The sequence below is a fragment of the Ahaetulla prasina genome, chromosome 2 (assembly GCF_028640845.1).
Source record: "Ahaetulla prasina isolate Xishuangbanna chromosome 2, ASM2864084v1, whole genome shotgun sequence".
NCBI lineage: Eukaryota > Metazoa > Chordata > Lepidosauria > Squamata > Colubridae > Ahaetulla > Ahaetulla prasina.
The window spans coordinates 185,174,691-185,191,209 of NC_080540.1; the positions used below are offsets into that span (position 1 = coordinate 185,174,691).

Sequence of the window (16,519 nt, forward strand, 5' to 3'; positions counted from 1 at the left end):
ATGCTAGCAGAGAATTCTGCTTTTGGTGTCTGATGTCAGCAATAATCCTCTTCCGGCTTCAATTTTTCCATGTAAATTCCTTGTTTATCTGTAACAATGATACCTGTGTGTTTCAATGCTGTTCACCAATGCCAGCCTCATATTTTTTTCCCCCTCCCATGGAAGAAGAAAACTGGAATGTTGATCAGGGACAAGGAGCTAGTGATTGTACTAGAAAAACCCTTAAAAAAATCAGGGCAGGGCATGCTGCTACATATGTATTCATCTCTCTTCTTTATTTTTGTCTTCCTTCTATTTCTATATTTCCCTTTGTATGAATAAAGCTTTTACAACAGCCCAAGATCAATGATGCAAAGTTAAGCTTATAAATTTTAAATAATACGCACTGAGGCACACATTCAAACAAACCATTTAGCCAGCATAAATTTTAGAAAATTTAATGAGAAGTTTACAGCTATAAGAACTACTACTACTTTTGTAGTTCAGCTAGAAAGAACTTCTAGGCATCTTTAATTTAAACTCCGACTACTGTGACAAGACCATTGTGCTAGATTACCAGACAAGGAACTCAACTTTTCTCCACCACTCCTTGGAGAGAAGTTTTCAAGTTTTATTATTACCCAAGTAATTGTTCTGGAAAGCAAGGCTGAGTCAACCATGAAAGGGCAACCAAACCCAAGGAAAGTCTAGGACCCAGACTGTTTCTTGATGTCTCTTACTCCAGGTTAATTCCAACTGAGGCCAGGGCCTCCATAGCCCATTGGGGATAGCTGCTGCAGTTCCCATACATAGTCTTCATGAAATTCTGAACAAACTCTGGAAACTTTTGCTCAGCTATACTCTCGCGGATCGAATGCATCAGGTTCATCTGGAGGAAAAAAATGAATAGGTATTATACAGAAAGAAACATGTTGAGTGGGAAGAATAAATAATGATAACCCAATCCAATAGGTAAATTAGAGACTGCACCAATAAGTAAATTAGAGATTAGAGACCCCCAACTTGTGATCTGTGGTGGCCTATTGGCCAACAGGCTGCATGAGTGGTTGGCTAGCGCATGCATGCCTGTGCACCCCCCCACTTGTGCTAGCATTGCTGAGAGCATCGTGCACATGCTTGCAGCCCCATTCTCACATGCGGGTGTAAAGGCCTATCCCTCCCTTTCCCTCCAGCCTCCAATCCAGAAAGGTTGCGGAACTCTGCTGTAGAGCATGGATAAAGGCTCCAAGAATTATTTGCTTTATATGGACAGCCATTATTGCCTAATCTGAGGTCTCTACTCTTTAAGTCTTAAATAATTTCTAGAGAAATCTCTCTGTTACTACTGGCTACTCATGCTGGGTTATCCAGTGCTATACTCAAATGGGAGACAGCATGTACTGGCCAATTTCTCTGAAGGTGAAGAATACAAACAGAAGGCATATTCTATAATTACCTTGGCAATAATAATAATAATAATAATAATAATAATAATAATAATAATAATAATAATAATAATAATAATAATAATAATAATTATTTAATTTGTATACCGCCCTTCTCCCGAAGGACTCAGGGTGGTGAACAGGCAAATAAAATGAAAATGATACATTTCAATAAAAACAATATTTAAAAAACTTATTCCAATAGCCTAAATTTAAAATACAATACAAAATATAAAATAAACCCCATAAAATCCATATTTAAAACCCTATTAAGCCAGTCCTGCTCGAAAGAATAGATATGTTTTAAGCTCGCGGCGAAAGGTCCGGAGGTCTGGAAGTTGTCGAAGTCCTGGGGGAAGCTCATTCCAGAGTGTTAAGCAATGGCAATGTTAAGATGTGTGAACTTCAGTTCCCAGAATTCCCCAGCCAGCGAGACTGAGAATCACTGATCTAGAAGAAATGCTCAAGAAGCATCCCAACAGCACATTTTCTCTAACAAGAAACATCCTGGTATGTCTACTGCCTACTTATCTGACTTCTATCTACCGTATATAGAGCCAGTTTGGTCTAGTGATTAATTACCAGACTAGAAACCAGGAGACTGCGAGTTCTAGCCCCGCCTTAGGTATGAAAGTCAGCTGGGTGACCTTGGGCCAGTCACCCTCTCTCAGTCCAATCCACCCCACAATAGTTGTTGTGGGGAAAATAGGAATGCTGATGGAAGGGATCCAGACACAGAAATACAGATACTGTTTATAGCCAAAAATTTGCATACACAGCGGAAGTCCCTATTCTGGTCTTATTATCAAGAGATAGAGTAAATGAATATCTTAGACCTGCCATCCAAAATTATTAACACCTTTGTACAGTTAGCTCAAGACGTGGCTACCACTTTGAACGTTAGTAATTGTTTTGTATGTGGTGGAACCATTATGGAAGGAAAATGGTCTTGGGAGGCACAGGAATTGAACTATTCTGTAGTATTAGAGATGGAATGAGAGGGAAACTTAACGGCCACCCCAGGGAAGGATGCTAATTGGGCCCTGACCTTGAACTTAGTGGGTTCAGTCTGCTATGCCCGAAACCACTCAACAAATTGTCTCCAGGTAGGATCCTAATCCAAGTCTATCTAATGGATAACATTATCCAAGTCTTTCCACTTGGAACAATGGCAAATGGTGGTCAGGCCAAGGACGCACGCCCTCAGTAGAGGCAATGGCCCTTTCAAGTGTTTCCCTTCTCAGCTCCTATATCTCCCAGCCCCATAATACCTCTCTCATTTGGTTTCCCAGATGATATGTTATGTATTGGATATGTGGAAAATTTGCCTATGCCCAACTCCCAGCCAATTGGTGTAGGACATGTGTGCTTAGAATAATTAGACCAGGATTCTTCCTGTTACCCCTCCGACAGCGTCAAGTCTTAGGAGTACCTGTGTATGATGAAGTAGGAAATCTCCGGAAAAAACACCATATTGACACCTCCTTGATTGGGAAGGTGAGGGTAGGTAATTGGATGGACAATGAGGGGCCCCTGGAAAAAAATATTCATGTATATGGGCCAGCCACCTGGGCAGAGGATGGCATGTGGGGATACCGCACTCCTGTTTATTTGCTAAACCGATTGATCAGGTTACAGGCAGTGGTGGAAATAATAACAAATGAAACTGTGAAAGGTTTAACTAAGTTGGCCGCTGAAAGTGTGAAGTCCAGAACCTATATCATGCAGAATCGCTTAGCTCTAGATTATCTCTTGGCCAAGGAAGTGTGGGGGGGGGGTATGTGGGAAGTTTAATTTGTCTAACTGTTGTATTGAAATAGATGATAGTGGAAATGTTATCCAGGAAATAACAGATAAAATGGTGAAAATAGCCCACGTACCTGTTCAAACCTGGAATGGCTTGAATCTCGGGGAGGTTTTCTCTGGATGGTTCCCCAAACTCCCTTGATTGCAGGCAATTGTAGCCCTTATTGGATTAATTGCAGCAGGATGTGTAATTTTACCATGTATTCTCTCAATCCTTGTTCGTATTATTTCTAACAGCCTTTCTATGTTAGTGGAGAAGAGAGCAACTGCCCAGGCACTAGCCATGTGGGAATATGAGCAGCTGGACGCAAGGGACATACCAGATTATGAAACTACATAGTAATCAGATGATTGGTGTGTAGTCTCAAAAGGGGGGGAATGATGTAGATCCCCCAAAGTAAGGGTACCAATATACACCAAAAGTTGAATACTTAGAAATCTATAAGGCTTAAAGGAATTTTCCTATCATATAAGCAGAAGTAACATAGTATCTTGCAGAGGCGTTCTGTCGCAGCAACCGACAGGAAGATGTGAAATCTTGCTAACTTTTATCCTTTGTGACCTGTGTACCAGCTACTTTCTGTAACGTGATGTTGAAAGAGGAGGGCATCGAAAGCGACATATGAATCAGGTGGTATAAGATATCTTCCATAAATGGACATTATTATTCATTATTATGAATTGACATTCAAGTTAAATGTCAACTTCTTCTTTTCTTGTTATCTTACTTTCGGTAAGAAAGTAAGTAATTAAATTAAATTAAATTAAATTAAATTAAATTAAAGTAAGTAATTAAACCTTGTTTTTCCTCTCATTCTTTGTTATTTCTCCTGATTTAAAGACTTAACTTTTTAACTTTCTGTAACAAACACAGTTAAGCAAATCCCAGCTTATTATAAAGTGTAAGCCTAATTACAGCATATACATAATAAATTATATAACTGATAAATTTTGCATACTTTCCCTTTCATTGTAAACAATGATTGGCAAAGGGTAGAAAAGAATAAACGAAACAAAGGATTAGATAAGGAAAAAAGTAAGAAAACAACTAAATTGAACTTCCCAAATTTAGATAAGAAAATTTTGATTATGATTGCATAGGCAGATGTCTTGGAACTTAAAGAGAGAATATAGAATTTAAAAAGTGAGCAAGAGAAAAAAGCTTTCTGTTCACTTTGATAAAAATTACGGTAAAAGATAGAAAAGTCAATTTAGCACTTATATACTGCTTCTTAGTGCTTTATAACATTCTTTAAGTGATTTACAGAGTCATCATATTGCTCCCAACAATCTGGGTCCTCATTTTACTGACCTCGGAAGGATGGAAGGCTGAGTCAATTTTGACCTGGTCAGGATTGAACTCCTGGCACTGGGCAGTGTCAGCCTGCAATACAGCATTCTAACCTCTGAACCACCACAGTTCACCTATTGGATCTATTTTCTTAGCCTTATTTCACAGCCCATATGCTGCAGGTCCCTAGTATGCATTAGCTATACTGCTGCCCATTTAGCAGATGCTTTATGGCCTCTGAACAGACTAACCTGGTACGCAATATTATGGATGGTAATGTGGTGCTTGGCAGCTGAATCAATAGGATAGAGAGCACTCAAGAAAGCTCGGCTATATCTGTTAAGACACAAATAAACAAGGAGATCCTCTTGTAACCCGAAGTTTATGGAAGACTTTGATACATCAAGAGTTAGAGAATAAGGGGGAAATGTTTTTGTTTTTTACAATACAAGATAAAATACAGAAAATTAGACCTAGTATCAGCTGAGTGAAATTATATCAGACAATTCAGACATCAGTACTTTTACAAGATGGAGAATCCAAATGCACTTCTGTGGCCATTAACTCAATAAAAGAGGAAGAATGCAAAAATTGTTGTGTAGCATAGAGAAGTCAAAGAAAATTTAAGATGAGGTAGCTGGACTTTTCAAACTGAAGACAATTCTAAATTAAATGTTTTACTGCATTTTTATTCCACTCAGAATGATGTCACCACATTTTATCCTCACATCACTGATTGAGATCAATTGGTTTGAATAAGCATATGTAGCTGATAAAGATTATATGCTGAATTTTTTGACTAAATGAGGATCTGAATTTAACTTTTCCTTTAAATTAATTAAGCTCTTTTTTGCCATTCCTATTTGTTTAAAAATACACTCCAACCCAAGCACACAAACCTCTGGCAGGTAGGGCAAGTACAGTTTTCATCAATGGGCCGGAAATCCTTGGCATATTTCTTGTTCTTCAGCTGTAGGGAGCCCCAAGGGACCAAAGCTGAACCAAAGCGCTGGAAATGAAAAGAGGCCCACATATTTCAGAGATACCACTGAAAACAACACTGGTTGCCTAGGGGATGGGTATTTCAAATCCCTACAACCCCCCCCCCTACCCTATTTTACAGTGTTTCAATGCCAATCTGTTTCTTTGCATCAACTGGTGAAACTGCATTCAACTTGCCACTCCATTTCCTCCCAAGTTGATGCATGTACTTACTGCTGTCCTTGTGGGATAGACACAGTCAAACATGTCACAGCCCAGGGCTACACACACCACCAGATCAGTAGCATAACTTTGAGCAGAACAGAGATAAGAAACATGTATCAGGTGAGCAACTGCAAAAGGTGGATATCCTTATCCCATTTAATAACACGGTTTGTTTGTTCCTACCCAACTCCCATAAGGTAGCGAGGTTTGTTCCTTGGGAGATGTTTTGTGCTGAGGGCTACCATCCTCCAGAAGTGATCTTTGGCCTCACCACCACTCAGACCTCCAATAGCAAAACCTGGCACATCTCGTTTAGTCATCTCTAGCAGGTGGCAGGGGGTGGGAAGGAAAAGAGACAGATGAAGGACACTAGTGTATCTAAAACTTATTATTTATATATTGTAGTAAGTTTTAAAAGGGACGCGGTGGCTCAGGGGCTAGGACGCTGAGCTTGTCGATCGAAAGGTCAGCAGCTCAGCGGTTCGAATCCCTAGTGCTGATGTGTAACGGGGTGAGCTCCCGTTACTTGTCCCAGCTTCTGCCAACCTAGCAGTTTCGAAAGCCTGTAAAAATGCAAATAGAAAAAATAGGGACCACCTTTGGTGGGAAGGCGTTCCGTGCGCCTTTGGCGTTGAGTTATGACCACGGAGACAGCGCTGGCTCTTCGGCTTGAAATGGAGATGAACACCGCCCCCTAGAGTCGGCAATGACTAGCATGTATGTGCGAGGGGAACCTTTACCCTTACCTTGTAAGTTTTACAAACCATTTTGGCAAACAAATGCCCAGGAGATAATTGAAAGTTTCAGAGTTTTTAGCCCTTATCACAATCAGAATCACAGATGAGACTTTTAGATCATCCCAATTCCCTTGCAGTCTGTTCTAAAATAGTGGCAGTTTAAAAGAGCTGGAATTGACCAGTTTCAAAATAAAAGTGACCTTACCTTCCAGACATTTGTTTCGAAAGATAGGATCCAGCCCACCCTGAATAATAGCAAATAAATTCTGCTGGTTAGGTTTGCTGTGTGCTGCAATACATCTGTCCAACCAGCGAATAGACCTGCAGCAAACATTGTATTAATTTCATTTGTTATTTCATTTTATTATAGAACTTAAATTAAATCAAATTGGCAACTGAGTGCTTTATAGCAATTTATTTAAATAGATTTTATTTGATTTGAATGCTGTGGCTGTAGCTGAAGTCAATAACATTTTGGAAGTATTGAGATTCCATTGCCTTTATAAATTTATATTTATAAAGAAGTTGAAAGGATATAGATAAAGCTGGCATAATTTATTTACACAATAACTAGAATACTATGCTTTAATATTTTTTTGTGGAGTAATGCCAGGTTGTTTTAAAGTTAGTTATTGTCCTTTGAGCTTAAAATCAAAATATAATTTTGATTGTAAATATTTAGCATCTCAGAAAATATTCTGAACAGATGGTTAAGATTGCTTTGCTTTTGGAGATGCAATTCAAAAGATGAAATCCTAACTCATACTGGGCTTATCCTATTACTGCCACCATTGAAATTTTGAAATTCATAAAGTTATCTGCATGGATTAGAATGATTTTTCCTTCACAATAAGCAGTATATTCTCTTGACTGTAAAGTAAAGTCTTCCTTATAACCAGTTTAATTCTTGGTGGATACGAACATGTTCATAACATACGTTTTGGGCTGTAATATGGAAATGGTTCCAGTATTTTCTGGACATCTCCTTGTCTATCTTTATGAGGAAGTCAACTAGTTGCTTCCATATTTGGAATTAAAGTGTGAGGGATTTGGACACTTTGCAGATATGGGGTACAGTAAATTGGTAAAATCTGTTATTTGTAAACATATGAATTAGTCCTTTTGCAACCATAGCTGGAAGAAGACTGAAGAAAGATTTGAATATTCTGGTCAAATTTCCTCAAATAGTTCTATTTTATCAATTTCCATATATATTTTTCTTTTAACTTTCTCCGATAATGTCAAATTCAAGTCTAAGAGCTTCCTGAAAATAAATGCTTCTCTGATAGTCTTCAACTTCAAAATTAATTCTATATTCAATCCTACCCCACCTCCAGCCCAGCATAAAATTGCATATATTAGTCTACCTTTGTATGTGCCTACAAGTTCTGTTGGACAAATTCCTCTAAATGTCTGCTATGTAATAAACAATTATTCTGCTGAGTTCAGGGACAATTGGAAATTGATGTCCAACATCTCTGGGGGGCACCAATATGGATAAAACAGGTGAATCAATCTTTTATAGGCATCAGTTATTCACTTTTGGCATATTCTTATTTGGTCACAAAGGATACCAGGAATGCAACAATAGGCATATTTGTCTCCCTTACTTCTTGTTTTCAACCCTTTATTCAGCAAGGGTTCAGAAAGTTCCAAGAGAACACTGCATAATAGACATCCTTTAAAATTGCTTAAAATTCCATATAAATTGTTAAGTTTCCCAAGATTTTAGCAATCTCAAAAGATTTAATGCCAAGCAAGGTCTTTGGACAATCTTATACAGAAACATCTAATCTGAAATGGAAACAGATCTCTAGAATTGATCCAGAAGCCTTTTTCAGTCCCTTTATTTGAGAGGTGCTAAGACTCAGGGGCTAGGACATTGAGCTTGTTGATCGAAAGGTCGGCAGCTCAGCGGTTGGAATCCCTAGTGCTGCCGTGTAATGGGGTGAGCTCCTGTTACTTGTCCCAGCTTCTGTCAACCTAGCAGTTTCGAAAGTACGTAAAAATGCAAGTAGAAAAAATAGGGACCACCTTGGTGGGAAGGTAACAGTGTTCCGTGCGCCTTTGGCATTGAGTCATGCTGGCCACATGACCATAGAGACGTCTTCGGATAGCACTGGCTCTTCGGCTTTGAAACGGAGATGAGCACCACCCCCTAGAGTCGGCAACGACTAGCACGTATGTGCGAGGGGAACCTTTACCTTTACCTTTAAGAGTGGAACTGCTGTATTAAATACATGTTCTCTATGAATATATAATGGTATAGATAGTCTTTAAATTATGACCATTGGTTCAGGGATTGTTCCAAGTTACAATGGGGATGAATGAAGGGGATTTATGACCAGTCTTCGGAGTTGTGTCCATTGCAGCATGCCTGTGGAATGTGATTACGATTCCAGTATTGGCAACTGGCTTGCAATCACAATGTTTCCCACAGTTGTATGACCATCATCTGTGATCTTCCCACCATCTGGCTTCCCACAAGCAAAGTCAATGAGGAAGCTGGCAGGAGGTTGCAAGTCAATTCTGTTCCCACTGCTTTTTCTTCTGAGAAGCCGATGGATAGCATGGGGATCTCATATTCCATAGTGCCTGGTTGCACTCTGTAGCACCCACTGGCTCATACTCTGCAGCGGTGACCCATGGCACCCACCATACTCTGTAACATTCACCTGCAGCATCCACCCACATGCTGCACTCCATAGTGCCTGTGCATAGCATGCACTTGCCTATACATACTCCATATTGCCCACCTGTGACCTGCAGTTCTCATCCACCAACCTGCTTGCCTTTCAATGCCTCTTCTTATGTTGCAATCACATGTGGTCCCTATTTAATAACCCATGTGGCCTTTGCTTAATGACAGCAACTAGGACTACCATGATTGCTGTCACTAAACAATGTGATCACATGACATTACTGTTTATGACATGACCTAGCAATGGAAATTTTCTTTTGTAACCTGAGGACTTCCTATATGATAATCTTGCTGGCCCTGTGTGTCGAATCAATAGAACATGCATAAACTATCTTCCTCGTAGGGTTGATTAGGAGAACCTCTTGTTTTCCACTGATTTTAGTAGTAAGATATTAGTGATACTGAGGAGGTCCATTAGATAGAGAAATGGAAGTCTTTATCTCCCATCTCATGACCTCATTTAAGATTTTGGGTTACACTGCTAAATGGGAATGGAACCAAGTTATCAGCCTGGCTGGGCGCTCCGCCCCCCAGTGTGCTTACAAGACGCAGCAAGTGTGCAGGCACTGATGGTATCCAGCAGCAGCTGCAGCCCGCCAGTCCCTTGGTCGGCTCACTCGGGCTGCGGAGCACGCACAGCACAGGTGACTTGATTTCCAGTCCAAGCAGTTGGAGGCAGAGGTGCTGGGGGGGGGGGAGGTGATCCAGATGCGCTGCATGGGCTGCAGAAAAGCCAAGAGTTGGTGGGGTGGAGTGCTCAGCCAGTCATGGGAGGCTCATATTCATGCGGTGGCACCAGCAGCAGATGGAAGACAAAGGCGGAAGGCAGGCAATCCTGATGCACCGTGTGGGCCTCAGGCAAAACGACACATGAAGGCGATCCTCCTGCGGCTGCCCGCTCTGGCTCACTAATTCTTGCCTTTTCCATGGCCTATGTGGCACATCTGGATTGTCCGCCTTGCCCCCCACACCTCTGCCTCCATCTGCTGCTGGTGCCACTGCATGAAGACGAACCTCCTGCAGCTGGCTGCTGCTACAGCCCAGTGATTCTCCGGTTTTGTACAGCCTGCACAGTGCATCTGGATCCAGTGTCTTCCCCCTGCCTCTGCCTGCTGCTTGGACAGGTAATCAACTCATCTACAGTGTGCAGGTTGAGGCTACTACCTGACACCATCAGCCCATGCGTGCTCGCTGCCTCCTGTGCTGGCCACGCCCACCCATTTCACTAGGGCTTATTTTGGGAGGTAGGGCTTATATTAGGAGGATGCTTAAAATCAGATTAGGTCTTATTTTGGGGTAAGATTTTAGGGGAAACATGGTATATAGGTCATATAAAATGCCACGCATGATCCATGGGCTGCCCATCTATACTATTATAAGAGATCTAAATATGTAGGCATAACCTTTTGCATATTGTCCTATAGCACAATGGCATGTAGGTCAATTCAGTCTTTCTGAATTGGAGTCCCACAAGAAATTGCTAGGGGTTCTGCATGGTTGAAAAAAAAGCAAACAAACATTTTTGAACTTTGAGCATTGCACAATTTTTGCACAAATTTTGGAAATTTATATGTTTTATTATTATTTATTAAATTTATATATCCATTTTGTTGTCAAAAGTGACTGGGTTGCAACTCAGCTGCCAACTTGCTGCTTTGCTGTTGCTATAAATGGACTGTGTGGGTTAAAAATGGTTAAAAATGAATTATGTTACGAAGTTTTTATATTTTTTGTAATTTTTATGAAGGGGCTCTCAAAGACATTGCTAACAGGAAGCTATCTGTTTGGAAAAAACTATGACTTTCTCCTAACTTCGAATGGTAATTTTGCACTTATTTATTTCTTTTTTCAGATATTATATTCTTTCCAACACAATAGAATGTTGGAAATAAATTACATAAAGGGGCTTAGTACTGTCATCAGGATAGCTCTCCAAAACTTGAACAAACCTATGTCAAATTTGGTATCAGTAAAACAAAGTTTGAATTTGAAAATGAATCAAACCCAATTTTCCAGAAAAAAATCCCCCAATGCCCCCTGTGGGAGAGGCCCTTGGTAAGAACTGCTAACTCCTCCATTGTAAGCTCCTCTGGTGATCTGACTGAATGTAAGTAGCTGTCCTGTACTTTCCCATGCACATATACACACAAGCATGTATAAGAGGAACTCTAAGAGACATCAAAAACCCACATACAGATGCAACATGTGATTTCATATCACCGAAGAAAATACAGTTGCTTCTTATGGCTGTTGCCAATCAACATACTTTAAAGAATTTCTGAAGCTATGCACTGCATGATTTTCCTAACTTGTTTGATTCCACAGTAATCCAAACATTGTCTCGCAATATTTTGCAGCTGATGAGTTTTTTCTGAAGTCACTTCAGAAAGTCTTATATGCTTAAAAATAAAATGAAGGGAACATGTATGATTAAATAGCATAAAGCTAATTTTATTGGCTACCACTAAGCACAAGTTTCAAAGCTTCCTGGTAATAGACAAAGTTTTCACCAAAAAGCCAAGTGTACAAGCCACACAGAAGCCAAGGATTGGGAGATGCTTAACGGAGCTGGCAATGTAATCAAAGAGTTGATTGACACAGCACAAACCTTAACATGGCATCCTCCACACGTGGGCCACTGAGAGTGCTGCTGATCACATCATCTAACTGCATTATAATGTCAGAGCCTAGGGGGAAAATACAAGTTAGCTAAGATCAATCAATAGGGAAATGGAGGATAAAGTTGCCTGAATAAATGTTAACAATATTTAGTTTATAGTCTGTACTATTTGATCTATGAGGCACATATAGGACCTACAATGAGAAAGCTTTAAACAAAAATAGGAGAAAACCACCTTGTTCTAGCTCATTTCCAGAAAACGTGGAATGAACATCCAAAGAAGTTTTACTTTTTATTTATAAATTTATTTTATTTATTTTGGTAATTTATATACTATAAGGTCCAAATTGGTTCACAGCAGAAAACAAATAGAACTGATAAATATCAAATCGAACACAAATACAAGTAACTTGTGTGATTCTAGGCCGACCATATCTAGAAGTGGTGAAGGCACATAAACAGGGTGAACAAAAGCCAGGAAAAACTCCCTCAGGTGATGAAGCTCCCACAACTTCTGAAGGCAAGCTGTTCCATTGGTTAATTGTTCTGTTAGAACATTTCTCCTTATTTCTAGGTTGAATCTCTCCTTGGTCAGTTTCCATCCATTATTCCTTGTCTAGCCTTCAGGTGTTTTGGAAAATAGGAAACCCTTCCCCACCAACAAAGCAAAGACTCAGGGATACAAAGAAATCCTGAAGCCTCAAAAACTACTTTTTGACTCATTTTTGGATCCCAGACTTTGTAGCTTCTGTCCCTCTGGCTAGTGCCAGGCAGCCTAGTTGTGAATGAGAAGGGGAGGGAGAGAGGGAGGGAGGGAAGGAGAGAGAGAGAGAGAGAGAAAGAGAGAGGGAGAAAGAGAGCACAAATAGATATACTTTATAATCAGTAAAAACTTGCTGTTATTTTAAAATCACTGGGTCTCCATGTATTTTAAAGAACTGTTTGTGCCTCTGTTCAGTTGAAAGTGATTTGAGTGTGGCAATTTTCCAGGGCTGTGAGCGTGTGTGTGACTGACTGACCATAAGCTAAACAAATGCGAGCACACTTGTGTAACATCTGCAATAAACTATAAAAAATATAAAATTGTCTTATAGTATAACAAAGTATCACCAAATAGCAATAGAACTGAGACTTATATACTCCTTCACAGTGCTTTACAGCACTCTAGAAGCAGTTTACAGAGTTGCCCCCAACAATGTGGGTCCTCATTTTATCCACCTCAGAAGGATTGAAGGATGAGTCAACCTTGAGCCTTGTGAGAGTTGAACTACCAAATCGCAGTCAGCCGGCAGTCAGCAGAATTAGCCTGCAGTACTCATTCTAACCACTGCACCACCATGGCTCTTAACATCATAAATGTTATAAATGACATAATATCAGTATATCCAAGGTAGTAAAATCAGTATTTCAAAAGATAATTAAAATAAACAATGAGGAAATACATAACAAATAAAAACCTAGCAAACTGACTTCTATTTATTTATAACAAGTAAAACACATTTAAAGACTTTTTAAAAAGCATAATAAAGAAAAGGTCGAATGTATAGATTAAATGAGAAAATTCCAGTGTGCTGGCCCTCAGCCCTAGCTGATTCTGAATGTGCATCTCTCTATAACAGAACAAAGAGAAGGCTGTTCTGGCAGAATGTAGCTTTCAGGAATACTATATGGGGAAAGCAGTACCCTCAAGCAGGAGGGGAGGAGCAGGAGCCATTTGAAGGAATTGATAGGTAACAAATAAAACACCTGAATGATAGGATCTAGAAGGCAAACAGCTTAGCTAAAAGCAGGTGCTCTGAGCTCCCAATGTGACATTCCATACAGAACATTTTCAAATCATTATAATTTCACTACTTCTTTCAAGAACTTTATTCCCACACAGATCGATTGCAACAGTCTAATTGGGAGGCTAGCAGTGCATGGGCAACAGTAACCAAATCTTATCTCATCAAAAAGGAGCACAGTAGATAAATCATTCACTAACAGGAAAATAAGAAATGCAGTATGCATTTAAGTATGCAAATAGAGTCAAGTAGCGTGTTTATGAGCTACTGAACTATTTTCTGCAGTTCTATTTTTTTAATAAATTTTAATAAATTCTTAATCGGGTACTTCTGACATGATGGATAATCATGTCTGACATGATGGATAATCATGAAACAAAATGAAGTGTTAGATTGGCCAGTCATATTATTATACAAAACGGAATAGTTACCAAGAGCATTCTGTATTTCAATGGATTTTTCTGGTGTTAGCAGGATCTGCTTGCCATCGTAAGGAGAACAGAAATGTACTCCCTCTTCTGTCACCTTGGAGAACTCCACCAGAGATACCATCTGAAAACCACCACTATCCTGCAGAAAAGACACTTTGAAAGGAACTGAGAAGTAAGAAAACTGGTACTGCTAATTGTGTAATGGTAACAAGTATCCCTTCATACATGAGCTGCATTCACCACCAGCCCTATAAGGTGCCCCACACATTTACACATTGCACCAAATCAAAATCAAGCAAATTATACTACGGCTTATGTTAAATAATATGTTAAACCAGACCTCTACATACTTCCACTATGGATTATGTAAGCCAGTAATATAAAAATGACTGGGTTCAGGCATTTTGCTGACCCAGGTTATGTTTTATCAATATTTTTATACAAGTTACAAATGCTGGATTTGTAATTGCTTTACCCAATAAATTGTGGTTTATTTAACTTAATGACTGGGTTAGGACAAAAAACTCATATTACAGCATTAGACAGCATTAGACAGACTCGGGCAATATGCTAAACAGCATCTCACAATAATCCTTTAACTTTCAAAACAAGTTAAAAACATTACAAAGAACCAGTAACATGTCTTGAATGTTGTCAGTACACTAAAGGAATGTATATAGGTAGTCCTTGATTTAACAACCATTCTTTTAGTGACCATTTGAACTTAAAATGGCAGTAAAAAAGTGACCTATGACCAGTTTCACATTTATAACCATTTACTATGTTCCCCATAGTCATGTGATCAACATTTGGGCCCTTGACAATTGGCAAGTATTTATGACAGTTGCATGGCCCCAAGGTCATGTGATCACCATTTGTAACCATCTCAGCCAGCCTCCAACAAGCAAAGTAATGGGAGAAACCAGATTCATTTAATGATTCATTTCACAACACAAATTGTAAAATGGGGCAAAATTCACAACTGCCTTGGTTAGCAATAGAAATTTTGGGGTCAATTTGATTGTAAGTTGAGAACTACCTGTAACCACATATGTCTAATGTAACTCTATGGTTTTAAAAGAGTTATAGAGGCTGGCAAAGGGCAGAATAGCTGGCAGAACAGTTCAACTGCAAAACTCAAAACAGTCCAATCTAAATGAATATTAAGTGAAGGCATTACTGGCTATTCCTCTGATAAGATTCAAATTTACATTTCATAATAATAATAAAAACAACAACACCATGTTTCCCCAAAAATATGACCTTCCCGAAAATAAGTCCTAGCTTGATTTTACATGTGTACCTAATATAAGCCCTAACCCCAAAATAAGCCCTAGTTAAGACCCCGCCCACTCTGTTCCACCATCCGGTTGTACAAGGTGGGGTGAGGCCCATGCGTAAAAATCAAGCTGGAGTGGCGGTGTAGAGGTAGAGCTGCCCCACACCCGCTTACCTTAGGACTGCTGCAGTCAGGCCTCCCATGCCCCAACACCTGTTGTGTCGTTGCTTTACTTCTGAGGCCGCTTACAGCCATACACTATGTGGCTCGTCACACCAGTGCCGCCACTCAGGGAATGAAGCTGCATGACACACTGTGCCAGTGCCCCTGCTTGTGACATCCCTCCATGGGACGCCTGGCTGAGGTGGTCCTAACATAAGCAGGTAAGACATACCTCAAAAATAAGACCTGGTGCTTATTTTGGGGCCAAAAAGAAAATAAATCTAGGTCTTATTTTTGGGGAAATAATAATAATATAATAACAACAACAACAAGAAGAATCCTATGAAACACAAAACTGGGATACCAAATCTCAAGCCAACATGGCAAGATAAACTATCTACTATACATGGGCTGCCTTCCTTCCCCCACCCCATACCTGATCCTGCCTTCGTGACACCAAAAGAGCATTTGGGCAGTTGGGCTACTTTTCTCCCCCCACCCCGTCAGAGGTGCTATTCAGCAGGTTCTGACAGGTTCTGGAGAACCAGTAACGGAAATTTTGAGTTCAGAGAACCAGTAAATACCACCTCTGGCTGGCCCCAGAGTGGGGTGGGTATGGAGATTTTGCAATATCCTTCCCCCAAGAATGGGGAGGGAAGGGAGATTTTGCAGCATCTTTCCCACTACGCCCACCAAACCACGCCCACAGAACTGGTAGTAAAAAACTGAATTCCACCACTGCACCCCATACCTGATCCTGCCTTCCTGACACCAAACAGGCAGTTGGGCTGCTTTTGTTCCCCCACCCCTTTTTATAATGGAATAAAAGTAAAAATAAAATGGGAAAACTAGAAATTGAATGATGGTATTATTAAGTATCTTTAATAATATTGTGATTGGCACTGTAATAATATATTGAAACACTAAGCAATTAAATAATGAAAGAATATATTTTAATATAAACATGTGTATTATTATCAGAATTATATAGATTTGATGGTTGTAAAGAATATTAGAATAATTTTGTATGTCTAAATAACATTGGGATTGGTATTAGAATTGTGTATTGTAACATTGA

The 16,519-nt window shown here is 39.7% G+C and overlaps 1 protein-coding gene across 3 annotated transcripts in view; it reads right to left on the minus strand.

Moving 5' to 3' along the window:
* Positions 1-416: 416 nt before the first annotated feature.
* Positions 417-16,519, minus strand: part of QTRT1 (queuine tRNA-ribosyltransferase catalytic subunit 1) — a 42,412-nt gene continuing 26,309 nt past the window's right edge. For 2 of the 3 annotated variants that reach the window (XM_058166757.1, XM_058166756.1), the window contains 8 exons: positions 14,001-14,139; positions 11,774-11,852; positions 6,670-6,785; positions 5,911-6,049; positions 5,737-5,812; positions 5,421-5,530; positions 4,773-4,857; positions 417-868 (listed from right to left, as the gene is read on the minus strand). In XM_058166757.1, coding sequence (XP_058022740.1) covers positions 716-868; positions 4,773-4,857; positions 5,421-5,530; positions 5,737-5,812; positions 5,911-6,049; positions 6,670-6,785; positions 11,774-11,852; positions 14,001-14,139 — 897 coding nt within the window. In that variant the 3' untranslated portion in view covers positions 417-715. The remainder of the gene's footprint in view (positions 869-4,772; positions 4,858-5,420; positions 5,531-5,736; positions 5,813-5,910; positions 6,050-6,669; positions 6,786-11,773; positions 11,853-14,000; positions 14,140-16,519) is intronic. The other variant, XM_058166758.1, reaches the window with a different exon arrangement.